Source organism: Giraffa tippelskirchi, chromosome 5, assembly GCF_054371585.1.
Source record: "Giraffa tippelskirchi isolate mGirTip1 chromosome 5, T2T-mGirTip1v1.2.pri, whole genome shotgun sequence".
Classification (NCBI taxonomy): domain Eukaryota; kingdom Metazoa; phylum Chordata; class Mammalia; order Artiodactyla; family Giraffidae; genus Giraffa; species Giraffa tippelskirchi.
In genome coordinates this window covers 150,625,754-150,642,996 of record NC_137279.1, presented here as the reverse complement: position 1 = coordinate 150,642,996, position 17,243 = coordinate 150,625,754, and the positions used below count along the sequence as shown (strand labels likewise).

The 17,243-nt window shown below is 36.6% G+C and overlaps 1 protein-coding gene across 1 annotated transcript in view; it reads left to right on the top strand.

Annotated features, from left to right (window-relative positions):
* LRRC7 (leucine rich repeat containing 7) overlaps window positions 1–17,243 on the top strand; it is a 574,473-nt gene that overhangs the window by 512,878 nt on the left and 44,352 nt on the right. The window contains exon 24 of the mRNA XM_081490660.1: window positions 8,658–8,879. Coding sequence (XP_081346786.1) covers window positions 8,658–8,879 — 222 coding nt within the window. The remainder of the gene's footprint in view (window positions 1–8,657; window positions 8,880–17,243) is intronic.

The window sequence follows — 17,243 nt, the reverse complement described above, 5'->3', positions numbered from 1 at the left end:
CCGGTGCTAACCTTGATAGATTCAGGGCTATTCAAATTATTTAATCTATATCGTGTGAGTTATGAACACATGTACACCTATGGCTGATTCGTGAACGTATGGCAAAAACCACCACAATATTGTAAAGTAATTAACCTCCAATTAAAATTTTTTACAAAAAGTATAGACATTAAAAAAAAAAAGAAAGTGGTCCATTTCATATGATTTGTCAAATTTTTTGTAGAGTTATTTGTAGTGTTACTGTATTATCTTCATGATATCTGCAGAGTCTGTAGTGATATCCCCTTCATTCCTGATTATGGTAATTTGTCTTTTTTTTTCTTTTTCAATCTTGCTAGATGTATGTCAATTTTATTGATCTTTTAAAAAACATCTATTTATTTTATTTTGTAGTTAATTTTAAGTTCCATTAATTTCTATGCTTTTAATATTTCCTTCTGCTTGCTTTGGTTAATTTGACTCCTATTTTTATAAGCTATTGAGGTAGTATCTCAATTATTGACTTAAAGTGTTTTCTTTTCTAGTATATGCACTTTAGCTTTGTTTCACGAATTTTCATTTACATTCAGTCCAATATTTTATTTCCCCTGAGACTTCTTCTTTGATCCATGAGTTATTTAGAACTACATTTTTAGCTACCAAGTGTTTAAATATTTTCTTTTTATCTTTCTATCATTCATTCCTAGTTTGATTTATTGTGATTGGAGAACACATTTTGTGTAATTTCAGCTCTTTTAAATTTGTTGCAATTTGTTTTCCAAATCAGGATATAGTCTATCTCAGTGAATATACTGTGGGAATTTGAAAAGAATGTGTATCATGCTCCTATCAGGAAGAATGTTTATAACTGATGATTAGATCTGGTTGGTTGATATATTGTTGAATTTTTCTTTTTCTTCATAATTTTCAGTCTAGTTCTTCTATCAGTTATTGAGAGAAGCATGTTGAAATTTCCAACTGTAACAATAATGAATGTCTATTTTCTTAGTTCATCAATTTTGTTTTACACCTTTGCACCTCTGTTTTTTTTGTTGTGTATACATTTAGGATTGCTATGTTTCCTTGGTCTATTGACTCTTCTTTCATCACATAAGATTCCTCTCTATTCCTAGTGTATTTTCTTTGTTCTGATATATACCTTATCTGGTATTAATGCAGCCACATCTCATTTCCATTAATTCATACTTGCATGACATTTACTTTCAACCCTTTTAATATCTACCTGCCTATGTCATTATATTTGAAGTTATTTCTTATAGTCTGCATATAATTGAGTAATGTTTTTTAATCTACCCTTCCAAGATCTGTCTTCTAATTTGCATATTTAATATCTTTGCATTTAACTTGACACATTAAGGTTTAAGTTTTAATTTAAGTTTTTGCTTTCTGTTTGTTCTCTTTTAGTGCTTCTCTGTTTTCTTTTTCCTTCTTCTTCTGAGTTATTTGAATATTTTTTAGAATTTAATTTTTATTTATCTACAGTGTTTTTAGTATGCCTTTTTGTGTAGCTTTTTTAGTGATTGTTCTTGGTATTGCATTCTGCAAACATAACTTACAATAGTCCATTAGCATCATCATTTAGCAGCTCAAGTGAAGTAGGTAAGAAACCTTGCCTCTTTTATGTCCCTTCACCCTCCTCTACTTACAATTGCCTTAAATATTTCCTCTACATACATTTAGAATTGCCTCAGTACCATCATTTTACTTCATCATCAAACATAATTTTGAAAATTCAAGAAGAGAAAGAAAGCTCATTTTATTTACCCATATATTTGCTTGTCATGTTCTTTTTCCTTTCCTAATGTTCCAGGTTTCTTCTTTTATCACTTTTTTGTTTAGAAAATTCCTTTAACCATTATTTTAGGATAATCTAGTGGTGACAAATTCTCCTCATTTTCCTCATCTGAGAATATTTCAGTTTTTCTTTGATTGCTGAAGAATATTTTTCAGGAGTGTAGGATGTTGAGTTGACAGTTCTTTTTCTTCAGCAACTGAAAAATATTGTGGCACTTTCTTTTGTCCTCCATGGTCTTTGATGAGATATCCAGTGTAATTCAAATTGTTTTTCCTCTATAGGTAAGAATGTCATGTTTCTCAAGCTGCTTTTGAGATGTTTTTCCTTCTCTTTAGTTTTCAGAAGTTTAATTATCCTGTGTCTGTGCATTGATTTCTTTGTGTTTACCCTGTATGGGATTTCTCTCTGCTTCTTAAATCTATAGGACTTTTCTTTTCCCAAATTTCAGAATTTTTCTGCCATTATTTCTTTTAATTTTTCAGCCTGATTTCTTTCTCATCTGTTTTGACAATATTAGTGTTGGAACCTTTGAACAGAGTCTCTGAGACTCTGTTCATTTTTTTTCTGTGTGTTTTCTCTTTGTTACAGACTGGATAATTTCCATCCTTTCAGTTGTTTTTTTTTTCTTTGTTCTCTACATTCTGATGTTAAGCCCATACACAGAGCTTTTCAGTTATTATATTTTCTAACTGTAAAATTTCCATGTGTTTCTTCTTTACATCTTCTGTTTCTTTACTAAGACATTATACTCCTTTGGTGGGTTTCTGTTCTTTTATTTGTCTCAAGCATGTATGTAATTGATCACTGAAGCATTTTTTTATTGTTGTCTTAAAAATCTTTGTCAGCTAGTTCTAATTTCTGTCATCTCAGTGTTAGTATCTATTGTGGGTTTTTTTTTTTTCATTGTTTGAGATCTTCCTTGTTCTTGGTATGGTTAAAACCTAGACATTTTCATACTATGTTGCAAAACTCTAAATTATATTTAAATCATCTGTTGTAGCTAATCTTCTCTGACACCACTCCAGTTGCCTCATTTTGGCCAAGTTGGGGTACAAGTTCAATTTTTTCATTTAGAATCCAGTGACACTTGAGGCAAAGTCTCCTCATTGTCGTTAGGGGATTGAAGTTCCGGCTCCCAGAAGGTCTCCACTGATACCTAAGTGGGAGTAGCCTCGTTGTACTTAAATGATGGAGAAAATCTTGACTGTCTACTAAGACCTCTCTAACCACCCTAACGTGAAGGTAGATGAGTGCCTCATTACTGCTGGGTTGGGATGTGAGTCCATGCTCCTTGCGTGGTCTCTGCTGACACCATTGGGTGGCAAGTGGCTTACTACTGGCCAGTGAGAATGCATTCACTAACACCTCACTTGGCCTTCTCTGACACCACCCCAGCAGAAGTGTTGTGCTTTGTTAAATCCTTATAAGGGTAGACGTCTCCTCTTCCCACTTGGTCTTTGCTGGCATTGTCATGGTGGGACCACAGTCCTTTCCATGGTGCTTGGCTATAGTAGAGCAACTGTTATCTAAAAGTTTTCTGTCTTGCTAGGATGCCCTTTTTTCCTTGTCCTTTGGCTAGAGAGAATAGGCTTTTGTTGGGGCTTTCCTCATCTATACTAGTTGGCATTTGGGGGGTGTCCACTTTTTCAACTTCTAGTCTGGGATATATGACACAAAAATAAAACCTGAGAAATTTACCACCATGTTGTTAGTTGGTCCTTAGCCTCTTCAGTCTACATTCCAGAGTTTTCCTATATTTGTTTATTTATAATGTCCAGAGATTTTCATTGTTCTTAATGGAGGGAATAGGGAAAAGTGTGTCTACTCCATCTACTTGAAGTAGAAATCCTATTGTCCTGATTTCTAACACTTAACCCTACATGTAAAAATTTTAAAAAAGGTACTGCAGAGTATATGGTATAGATAGTAACTGATAGAACTGTTTTGTTGTTGTTTTACAAAATTATTGAAACCGACTCATTTAAATGAGTACTGCTGTTTCCTTGAAATCAGTTGCTTAATTATTCCTTGTAGATGTTTCTGTGTTGTTGACATTGCTCCCAAATATCTTTATAACTCTTTTGAACTTAATTTTAGACAATAAATTGTATCCATTTGAATATTCTCAGTGGCATAAATTGTCATCCTTTGAGGCTGTGTTTAATTTTTGGAAGCAATTACAAGTGGTCCAAGAGCCAAGATGAGTAGTAAAACAGATAGCCAAATTGAGTAATACACTTGTCAGTCTTTTCCAAGAAAATAGTGTGAACCACAACTTGTTGTAGTGAAAAAAATCATCTATTTTATATCATACAAAACCCCCAAACACTTCAGATTTCCACAGAATAATGAGCTGTGGGACAAATTGCATATGAACAGTGCCATTTGGTATCAAATCACATTTTTTTCCTGTGGCTTTGACATAAATATTTCCTTGGGACGTTTGGAGTTTTTCTCTGTAAACCTTGACAGTATGTTTTTGGGTCAACTTGAAAACATCATATTCCGTACTGTTCTCCTCAAGTACATGTTATTCTGTTCAACCTCCCCTGGAAAGTTCAAAACAAATGTCAAATCTTCTCTATTTCTTTTTATCATTCAAAATGTGCAACTCAACCTTTATAGAAACCTTCATGTTCAAATTCTCCTTCAGTATGAGTCAATGTTCTCATAGCTAACCCTCTACTTGAACAAATCCAGTCTCTTGACATTTTCTACATTTTCATCCGTCCTTTATACTTCTTCATGAGCATCCTTATTACTTTTCTCAAGCCTCTGTGCTAGTCAAAAAAACTTCCTCTTTCTAGTCCCTCCACACCATAATTGTTCCATTAGATGTGTTGTGTCATTTATGTTTGGTGAACTTCACATAAAATTTAGTGTTAATTCTTTGCTTTCTATAGATGCCTTTACCCATCCCCATTTATTGTGCCCTGTAGCCCCAACAGAGGGTGAAAGAACTGCTGCTGATATGAGCAGAATCATTTTACAGAATGTTCCTTCCATGCCCACTTTATGTTTTGCCAAGCCATCTGAGAACATGAGCATTATTATTTTATAATCATGAAAAGATTACTAAATACACAGAGCATCCTCCTATTTGCTTAAGTATAAAGTTCTACATCACATACATAGGATCTAAAAACAGATAATAGACCTAATTCAAACAGTAGGAATGGCTCTTTAGCAAATTAAAGAACTGCTAAAGAAATTTGATATACCCTTCCTCAACAACGTGGTACTTTTGTTCCTTTCTGTGATTCCCTTTCATTTGATAGTTCAACTATTGGAGGGAGAGACACAATTTGGGGGAAAAGGTTGTTGCACTATAATTTTGCATTTAAGAACATGAACTCTGATTGTCAGCCTTGGTTCAAATCCTGGTCCAGCCAGTTTCCCAGTTGTGCAAATTACTTGGAACAGTTACTTAACCTCTCCAAGCCATAGTTTCCTCCTCAGTAAAATTAAATAATGACAGCTAATAATAATTAATCCCTTAATACTATTGTAAGGGTTAAAGGAGATAATATGTATAAAGTAAGTTTTAGCACATTGTCTGGCACGTAGTGTTTGGATGGTAGCCATTGTTTATTAAATGTAAGTTACAGTGCCAGTTATTAACGATGTTAAGTATGGTATGGTGCTTGCCCTCAAAGGTTTCAAATCAAAACATAATTAAAGCTCAAACTTTCCAATTAGAAGGAAAAAATAAACCATAAAAATAATTTTAAAGGCTATAATATGTTTTAAAACTATAGCATACAGTTTTTTACCCTGGAATAGACCATTATCAGAATATTCTAATCAATGAAATTATGGCTAAGCAATCATTATTGATTATCTCATGTGAATTATGCTCATGGGACTCAAGCTATGTTCTGGACCCCTCTAAATTTCAGTTCAGTTCAATTCAGTCGCTCAGTCGTGTCCAACTCTTTGCGACCCCATGAATCACAGCACGCCAGGCCTCCCTGTCCATCACCAACTTCCGGAGTTTACCCAAACCCATGTCCATCAAGTCGTTGATGCCATCCAACCATCTCATCCTCTGTCGTCCCCTTCTCCTCCTGCTCTAAATTTGGGGGGTATAAAAATTCTTTGCTTGTCTGTCACTTTCAATTAAACAGCTAGTCTTCCTCTTTCCCACTGGCTCAAGCAGTAACTGAAGACCCATAGATACTACATCAATGGAGACAAGAAGCGGATATAAAGTCAACTGATTTTTTAGAAGTCAAGCCAGTCAGTCTTAGTCAGCCTATATCTCCAGCTCCTCTAAGTCCAGGAAACCATTTTCTCTAAGTAACTCAGCAGGCCAGTGAGTTCATTCAGAGTACAGTAGCTCAAAATGTGATACTGGGCTTATCATGGCTTTCCTCTCCTACCTAACAAGAGAACATGAAACTCCATGGAGGTACGAGAGAATGGAATTTGCAAAAAGGAAATACTTGACCAAAAGTGTGTTGAGTCTTCTAGAATGGATGAGAAAGTTGTGACATCTTTCCTTTAGATTTCTGAGAAGGAAAGAGATATATTAGAGAAATACACATTTGTCTATTATGAGTTTATCTTAGTTGTGCTTATGATGTCATAGTTTTGTGATCCCTGGTTACATTAGACAGTATTGGTATAATTGTTGTGATATTGTGCTGTGTTTGATATTGTGCCTGAAACTTCTTTTTGCATCTTTTTCTCCAATTTATCGTGACTGAACTATCTTTACTTTTTTGAATGTAAAAAAATTGTACATGATAAGACAATCAGTTGGATATCTAAAATATAATCAAATGATATTTTACTTTGCCTTACATATTGCCAAATAGTAATTTTTAATATTTTCTTAGCTGAAATACCTGTTGTTTGAAATCAAACAACATGCCTTCCCTCTCCAAATGATTTTCCAATGATCACTATCATCTCCTTATATCCCTTATGTTGCTCTTCTTTAAGAATTTTAAAGTAATGAAGTCATCTTTTCCTTGAATACTTGTTAAATAAATTTTCCTTGTTCCTCCAATCTGACTTTTTTATAGTAATCAAAAATCTTGATTAGTCAGGAAAATTCACAAACTTTCATAACTAATGAATTCTTAGGTGAAATTTACTTTTAAATTCCAAATTGCCTATGCTTAAAACATCAATAAGAAAGACAATGAATTCAGAAAGTAATCCCTCAGATCCTTTCATAATGATAGTGTAGTCCCAAGCACAACATTAAAATATAGTTTCAAAAGTATTAAGGATGACATTCATTTCCCAAGTTAGACCTCCATGTTAAACCATACTTAATTTTAAAAGGCATGTTCTAGGGGACTTCCCTGATGGTCTAGTGGTTAGGACTCTGCCCTTCCATTGCAGGGGGCATGGGTTTGATCTCTGGTTAGGGAACTAAGGTCCCCACAAGATGCCTGGTGCAGCCAAATCAATCAATCAATAAATAAAAGGCATGATCTGGTTATCAACTCACAAACAGAACTGCCTCCTTGCAAGAAAAGATGTCAGGTAGGATGACTCAAGAAACCCATGCTAGAATGAAGGTGAGAAAATGGAGTTAACAAGGAACTGGATTAGATATTGTTTCATGTAAAGATTGGAGACCAAACTTTCCCATGCCCCTTCTCCTCTAGCAACTACCCTTGTTAAAGTTGCTCAGTCGTGTCCAACTCTTTGTGACCCCAAGGCCTATACAGTCCATGGAATTCTCCAGGCCAGAATACTGGAGTGGGTAGACATTCCCATCTCCAGGGGATCTTCCCAACCCAGGGATCGAACCAGGACTCCCGCATTTTTCAGGCAGATTCTTTACCAGCTAAGCCACCAGGGAACCCCAAGAATACTGGAGTGGGTAACCTATCCCTTCTCCAGTGGATCTTCCCAACCCAGGAATCAAACTGGGGTCTCCCGAATTGCAGGTGGATTCTTTACCAGCTGAGCTACCCGGGAAAGCAACCACACGTGGATTGATAAATGATCGCTGTTGCTTTAAATGTGGTACTGATGAATCTCTGAAAGCTCATGTTAAGATCTGCCTGCAGAGCTCATTTTAAAGACCTTTGCATAACTGGGCTTCCCTCCTGGCTCAGCTGGTAAAGAATCCGCCTGCAATGCGGGAGACCTTGGTTCAGTCCCTGGGTTGGGAAGATCCCCTGGAGAAGGGAACGGCTACCCACTCCGGTATTCTGGCCTGGTGAAGTCCATGGACTGTTTAGTTCATGGGATCACAAAGAATCGACAGGACTGAACGACTTTCACTCCACTTGCATAACTGGTGCCTCTACAGGCTAGACACAAGAATTTCACGTGATTAATTTTAATGGAATTTAAAGATTCCCAAAAAAGTATTCTTGGTTTAATAATAGAGTAAATTAATAAATATCGATTATACTCACCAAAACAAGCTTCCTATACATATGTGTGGCATAAAGACAAATATGGAATTCAATTCTTTTGATTCAGAATTAGGAATTAGTTTCTATCAGTTCCCCCAATGTTTCACCTATTACATTTCTCTCCCTGCCATTATTCAAAATGAAATGCCAGATGGTTCACCTCTTTATTTTTTCAGTTGTGACTTTTTCTTCTTGAAATTTTTCAGACTGAACTTTGTTCCCTTAAAATGGGGGTTAAAATTACCTTTGATAAGCCATCAGATGACTATGAATGTATTTAATGTGACCTTGCTCTGACATTAACATTCTCACAGACCACAGTAGGCAGACCCTTACTGTTTTTTCATTATCCTTTCCAGCCATGGCTGAAAGCCCAAATGATGCCACTTTACTGACTCTGTGCTTTTCTTCCCCCCTCTACTTTAATCATATCCTTTCAACACAACAAATCTTCTGACAGATTATCTTCTCCACAGGCAGGCAGCCACATCCAGACCTTGATGGGCTCCCAAAGCCTCCAGCATCGTAGCCGGGAGCAGCAGCCATACGAGGGAAACATAAACAAAGTGACCATCCAGCAATTCCAGTCACCACTGCCCATTCAGATCCCCTCTTCACAGGCCACTCGGGGGCCTCAGCCTGGACGGTGCTTAATTCAAACTAAAGGGCAAAGGAGTATGGACGGATATCCAGAGCAGGTGAGAGGAGTTCTTATAGCTGATGAATTTTTAGGAAATGTTTGGATAAGTCTCAGCAGTCCGTGGGTTGCCTTCCCTCGTTAATGTAGCTTGAGACACGGTAACGCGTCACCATGTTGCATGGATTGAAGCCCTCTTTGTAGCGATTTTACGGTGATTTTCAGCGGTTAAGATCTACAACATATAGTAATTGATGGTTGGTTAAAATGCCCATTTCACATAGAGAAAAATTGATGAATTGGGATAGTTTTTCTGGTGTATCCTGCACCTTCTTCTACCTACTCTTAACCCTGATTTAGCTTTTCAGCACAGCTTTTGAACATTACAAAGTGCTTTAATGAATTAGATGTATTTACCAAGGACTTTGGTGAAATTAACAATGCATAAAGTAAACTGTATATTCCCTTCTAATTATGGGAACATTTTTTTTTTAAAGTTTTATCTTCTGATTGTTGAATAACACAGAGATAAATCTTTGCCATGATCAAAATGATAAAGCAGTTAGGAGGGAAACATTCCTGAAATGTTCCAAAAGCTATTGATAAATACCATGTAGTAAAAAAAAAAAAAATTGCTGCTCTTTTGACCTACCTAAAATTAGGATTTTGTTTTCCATTGTAAAATCTTATTTTCTTCCTTAAGGCTAGAACATTGAATAGGCTCTCATCTTTTGAGTCATATTAAGCTTAGAAAGTAAGACATCGAGATCTTAATACTCTCAGAAAATTAATTTCCCTTATTTCATTCTGCAGATAATAAGGCAAAGCTCCTACTGACTTCACTAACCCCTTAATATGGTTTGTAAAGGTTTCACTTTATTATTGCTTACTCAAATCTTCACAAATCACCCTTCTCGTTTGCTAAACATATCAAATAAGATTATCTTCGTTGTCCAGCTTTTTCCTTTATGCTATTAAGAGTCATTTATTATTTGGATCCCAGCTGCTCTAGAAATCTCCTGTGTTTCCTAATACCCTTCTTGAACCTGAGATTATATATTCATCATTCTCAGAATCATGGGTTTTCTATGATAATTTTCTTCCTATCTTGCCTTGATCTAGGCCAAGTGTTAGATTTAAGGTAAAATAAAGCAGACAGATGTCTTTAATCAGGTAATGAGCTGAGGTTTTTAATTATCTAGAGATTTTTAAAAGTTAATAAAGTTTTAAATTATGCTTTACCACAGGCATCTTAGGATAAAAATTGTTCATACCCTCTTCACTACAAATATTGTATCTTCAATCTAATTCTCTGATTTAATTATTCCTGTTGTTAGCAGGCATAATTAATAAAATAAGTTATTACAAAAGATCTTTCTCCCAGAATCAGCACATTTAAATCCACTGAGATCAATGCCCTCTGTTTCACCTTCTTTTAGTGATAGGGTTAGTATTGTTATTTGTTGTTTAGTTGCTAAGTCCTGTCTGACTCTTTTGGGACCCCATGGACTATAGACCACCAGGCTCCTCTGTCCATGGGATTTTCCAGGCAAGAATACTGGAGTGGATTGCCATCTCCTTCCCCAATGGTTAGTATTAGTATGCAATTATTCTGAACACTCTAAATTAAAAGGCCTTTTAACATTATTTCTCCAAAAATACATAAATTGTATAGCTTGACTTAATGAGAGGATTGCTAAGTTGTAATTCACATACTTATTAAATTTAAAACATCATAGAGAATGCATTTATAGTCATTGCAAGTGTTTTGCAGCTCTAAAAGCATGAGTTGTCTTTCAAACTGAGAGGTGAAAACTTAAACATTCAATGTTTACATTAAGGAAAGTTCAGTTCAGTCGCTCTGTCATGTCCGACTCTTTGCGACACCATGAATCGCAGCAGGCCAGGCCTCCCTGTCCATCACCAACTCCCGGAGTTTACCCAAACCCATGTCCACCGAGTCAGTGATGCCATCAAACCATCTCATCCTCTGTCATCCCCTTCTCCTCCTGCCCCTAATCCTTCCCAGCATTAGGGACTTTTCCAATGAGTCAACTCTTCGCATGAGGTGGCCAAAGTATTGGAGTTCCAGCTTCAACATCAGTCCTTCCAATGAACACCCAGGACTGATCTCTTTTAGGATGGACTGGCTGGATCTCCTTGCAGTCCAAGGGACTCTCAAGAGTCTTCTCCAACACCACAGTTCAAAAGCATCAATTCTTCAGTGCTCAGCTTTCTTCACCGTCCAACTCTCACATCCATACATGACCACTGGAAAAACCATAGCCTTGACTAGACGGACCTTTGTTGGCAAAGTAATGTCTCTGATTTTAAATATGCTATCTAGGTTGGTCATAACCTTCCTTCCAAGGAGTAAGCATCTTTTAATTTCATGGCTGCAATCACTATCAGCAGTGATTTTGGAGCCCTAAAATATAAAGTCTGACACTCTTTCCACTGTTTCCCCATCTATTTCCCATGAAATGATGGGACCAGATGCCAAAAGTACTTAAGTGTAATTACTTTTTAAAGTCCCAGTTTTTTTTCTGCCTTGGTTTCAGGCTGAAATGGTTTGGAATCCTGAGATAAAAACTTTGGAGTGTACATGAGAAAGTCTAAGGAGACTTTAAACAAATAGTACTAGTCCCCAAACGATGCTCCCCACTTCCCTGAGTTACAAATCCAGAGACAGTTTCTCAGAACATTTTTCATGATTCAGATTAATAATTATCCACTGCTAGTGGCAGGCTGACCCATACTCATCCTGGCTCATTACAATGTGCATCTCTTCCCAACTCTACCTTCGGTGACATCACACTGATAAATTGAAATTGTGAGGATAATTACACTAGGGAAATCAGCGAACACTACACACCAAGGCCCTCACCTTCCCCCAGCCAGCTCTTAAACATTTTCCAGCACACCACCAACTACTACACCGTTTTCTTTCATATCTGTCTTTTTCTAACCTCTCCACTTCTTTGTTTAGCTCTACAACAGGGGTCCCCAACTTTTTGGCACCAGGGATTGGTTTCATGGAAGACAGTTTTTCCACAGACCTAGGCTGGGGGATGGTTTGGGGATGATTTGAGCACAGTAGAGTTCACACTCCTGTGATAATCTGATGCCAAAGCTGATCTGACAGGAGACGGAGCTCAGGTGGAAATGTGAGCAATGGGGAGTGGTTGTAAATACAGATGAATCTTCACTTGTTCACCTGCCACTCACCTCGTGCTGTGCAGCCCAGTTCCCAACAGGCCACAGACCAGAACCAGTCCATGGCCCAGGGGCTGGGGACTTCCTGCTCTACAGCATTCAACGAATGCTAGATCCTAGGAATAGGTCTCAGAATTTGGAGTTTGAGTTTAATGTTTCCTTTTATTCAAGTGTGTGACTCTGGCCAAGGCTTGAACTTTTTCATGAGGTTCTGTTTTTCTCCTTATAAAATGAGAACATTACCACCCACCAACAACATTCAAAAAGTTTTTGGAACAGTCAAATGATACAATTTTACACATACACATGCACATGCAAAATAAGTTTGGCACTAAAGAAATTGGAAACAAAAGGAATAGAAATACAAGATTTTAAGAATTAAAATACTAGATGTTGCTTAATGATTATCAGTACCAACCTCCCTATACAGATAGAAAACAAACAAAAAGAGACTGAGGAGGTTATGTAATTCACTCTTGTAATAAAAATACTTTATGTATTTTTTACATTCCTAAGTCTTTTTTTTTTGAATACTCAGACCTCTCTATGTGTGTATGCATTAAAAGCAAGATGTTTTCCGTATTTAGCAAGAAAAAATGGAAAAGAATATTTAAAACATTTAAGATCTATATAGTTTCACATGAAAATTATACAGCAATGATTGAAGTGCAAAGACCCAGAAAGTAACTGACAATTTGGGTTTTAGACATATAAATCAAAATACTGTATCTTCGTAAGACATTTCTAGTGGTGCATTAAAAAGACCATTAAGGGTAAAACAGTTTTCTTAAGTGATTACAGCCACAGTGTAAAATTTGATCAAGTACTGTATAGAAAAAACCTAAGTCATTCATAATTTTTAAGTGCAAGGAAACATCATAAACATAGTACCAATAAATACGCTAGGTATAGCATAATAAAGTACGGTAATTTCTATTAAAGTTTGGAGATTTTTACTATTATAAAATAATCACTTGGGATATCCCTGGTTGAGCAGTGGATAATGCTTAATTATAATTCTTCATTAAGATTATAATTCTTAATAATCATCCACCTGCCAATGCAGGGGACATGGGTTCAATCCCTGTCTGGGAAGATTCTTCATGCTGCAGAGCAACTAAGCCTGTGAGCCCCAACTCCTGAAGCCCACATACCTAGAGCTGGTGCTGCACAAGAAAAGCCGCCGCAATGGAGAGTGACCCTGCTAGCCACAACTAGAGAAAGGCCAGACAAAACAACATAGACCCAGCACAGCCATAAATAAATGAATAAACAAAACTTATTTAAAAAGTAATCACTTATTGGAATGCTATAGGTGTAAACGACAGAACCAATTACAATGAATCTACATTTTTTTTTTTAATTCAGGGAAGAAAAGTCTGAATGAAAATAGGAAAAGAAGGGACAACAGTTGCCATACATTAAGTGCCTACTATGCTATTTATATTACATATAGTGTATCTGTGCTATATATACCAGGTACCTTGCACACAGGCCTGGCTTCAGGATGTGTGATCTGTACAGCGGCACAAAGTCCTGCCCTTGGATGGGCCCTGCATTTGGTTTAATGCTCTGCAGTCACCAACTTGTAATTCTCAATAATCATTAAACAAGGACCCTCACGTTTTCATTTTGCATCAGGCCACACTAATTATATAGCTTGTCCTGCTTACACATACTCTAGCACTTAGTCCTCACAATAATGTTACTTCCTTTTTATAAATGAAGAAACCAAGGCACAAAGAAAATAATTTGTGAGAGAGAACCCAGGTGCTGTGTGCCAGTTTTACTGTTAAATTAACCATATGAATCAGACACTTGCTGTGGCCTCAGTGTCCCCTTCTGTCAAATAATATTAATTGAACCTGTTTCAACTACAGTTCAGAGTTTTAGAACTGCTGTAGATGGAACAGATACTGACTGGAACTCACATGAACATGTCCAATCCTTTGAAAAGCAAAAATACTCAACAAATGGAAAGTTTTATTATCAACAAAAATTTACCTCTGTATCCCTTAGTGTGGCCTAAAGAACTAATGAGTTCCATATACCCCTGAAAATACATAATAAATTCTACTACCAATGACATTGAATGGATTTAAATGAATGTCATTTTGTAGCTAGCCAGCACACTTAACTTTTTTTAACCATAAAGTAAACTTAGTAAATTTTGATGTTCCTCCTGAATGATGAAACTATCTCAACTTTCAAACTACCCATCACAATAAGACAAGGCAAAATATCAAAGAATTCTAATTTAATACACTTATTTTTACATATTCATTTTTCATAGAAATTAAGTAGAAAGTCTGTTTTCAACTCTATAATTAACATAAAATATATGAAAGTGATCTTTAAAGTACAAAGTACTATCCAGATTCAAGGTATTAGTTTCTATAAACTAGAAATCTGATGTATAATAATGGATATCTTTTTTAACAAATTACCTTCAACAAACTTGTGTGCATGTCACTTGAAATTCATTATCAGGGAACTCCACTTAGAAAAGGGATTATACAAATTCCCCAATTTTGCTCTTTTTTATGGCTGAGTAATAAATATTCCATTGTATATATGTATCATATCTTTATCCATTCCTCTGTTGATGCATATTTAGGTTGGAATCTATAAAAATGATATAGATGACCTTATTTGCAAAGAAGAAATAGAGACACAGAGATAGAGAATAAATAAATAGATACCAAGAGAGAAAAGAAGGAATGAAGGAATTGGGAGATTGGGATTGATACATATATACTATTGATACTGTGTATAAGATAAAGAGCTAATGAGAACAACTGTATAGCACAGGGAACTCTATTTAATGCATTGTGATGGTCTGAATGGGAAGGAAATCCCAAAGGAAAGGGATATATGTATATGCATGGCTGGTCCACTTTGCTGTACAGTAGAAACTACACATCATAGTAAAGCAATTATTCCAACAAAAAATAATTTTAAAAAAGAAAACATAAGGGATTATAATGCATAAACTATTTTGATTATTGACAAATATAATAGAGAATCATAGAATTGTATTAAACAGTGAGTTGAAGAAAACCAGAGAGTGAAGACTTGACTCCTTCGCATTCCACATGAAAACTCTTAGCCATCATATCCATTTTCTCAGCTCCTCCCTTTGTTTCCCAGTCCAACTGATTATTTACCTTATCCTCTTCTTCTCAGTAAAATAATACTTTACATCAGTTTTTCTCAATCTCAGCTGTACTTTAGAATCTTCTCAACTTTTTTATTGAAGTATAGTTGATTAACAATATTATTTTAGTCTCAGGTATACAGCATAGTGATTCAGTATTTTTGCAGATTATATTTCATTATAAGTTATTGTAATATATTGGCTACAATTTCCCATACTATATGATATATCCTTGTTGTTTATTTATTTTATACATAATGGTCTGTTTCTGTTAATCCCATACCTATAATTTATCTGTATCCCCTCCCCTCTTCCCTTTGGTAACCACAAGTTTGTTTTCCATGTCTGTGAGTCTGTTTCTGTGTTGCATATATATTCGTTTGTATTATTTTTTAGATTCCACATGTCAGTGATATCCTACAGTATTTATCTAGCTCACTTATTTCATTTAGCATAATACCCTCTAAGCCCATTCATGTTGTTGCAAATAGCAAAATTCTATCCTTTTATATGGCCTTTTATATCGTTTATATTTGCTACGTCTTCTTTATCCATTTGTCTGTTTATGGGCACCTGGGTCATTTCCAAGTCTTGGATATGGGTAAATAGTGCTTCTGTGAAGAAGCAGTGCATGCATCTTTCTGAATTAGTGATTTCATTTTTCCTGGATATAGGCCCCGGAGTGGAATTGCTAGATCATATGATAGTTCTAGGCTTCCCTGGTGGCTCAGATGGTAAAAGAATCTGCCTGCAATGCTGGAAACCTGGGTTTGATCCCTGGATTGGGAAGATCCCCTGGAGAAGGGCCTAGCAACCCACTACAGTATTCTTTCCTGGAGAATCCCATGGACAGAGGAAGCTGGTGGGCTACAGTCCATGGGGTCACAAAGAATAGGACAGGACTGAGTGACTAACACACATATGATAGTTGTATTTTAGTTTTTTGAGGAACCTCCATACTTCTGGAGGGAGGTTGTTCAGGAGCTTTGAAAAACACTAATGTCCCGGCCTCATTCCCAAAGAAATTGATTTCATTAGTCTGAATGTGAGCTGAGTGATGGGAATTTTTGAAACTCCCCAGGTGATTCTATTGTGTAGCTAAGGCTGAGAAGTGATACTTGAGATATTCTGCTGCTGCTGCTGCTAAGTCACTTCAGTCGTGTCTGACTCTGTGTGACCCCATAGACGGCAGCCCACCAGGCTCCACCGTCCCTGGGATTCTCCAGGCAAGAATGCTAGAGTGGGTTGCCATTTCCTTCTCCAGTGCATGAAAGGGAAAAGTGAAAGTGAAGTCGCTCAGTCGTGTCCGACTCTTAGTGACCCCATGGACTGTAGCCTACCAGACTCCTCCGTCCATGGGATTTTCCAGGCAAGAGTACTGGAGTGGGCTGCCATTTCCTTCTCCAATGCATGAAAGTGAAAAGTGAAAGTGAAGCCGCTCAGTCGTGTCCGACCCCTAGCGACCCCATAGACTGCAGCCTACTAGGCTCCTCCGTCCATGGGATTTTCCAGGCAAGAGTACTGGAGTGGGGTGCCATTGCCTTCTCCGGTTTATTGACTAGAAGCCTAAGATTTGAAGAAGCAGAACTAGAATTAAAATCCAATTTCATGAGTCTACCACATATAAGCTACAGCCTGCTGCACTATGGCCAAACACAGGGGTCAAGAGTAAGCTCACACTGGAAGAATAAAAATATAAAAAATACACCCTAGAGTTCCTGTCTGCCCCAGACAAGAAAGAGGACATATCTGCTAATGAACCTAACACATCAGGATGGCCAGTGCTGCAGAGCTGTCTCCTACCGGAAGTATACATTCAAACTAAATTTGTGCCTGAAAGAGGACGTGTAACATTACATTAGAATTACATTAGAATAAGCCCTGTGGGTTATACAAAGCAGTTCACATCCATCATATTCAAGGATAAAAAAAAAACAAAGCTCAGAAACCCTCCCTGAAGGAGATGCTGTAGTGTACCCTGGAAGAAATCATTTTTAATACTTAATAATATGTGGAGCATATAATAATTCATGAAGCAATTGGCTAAGACAT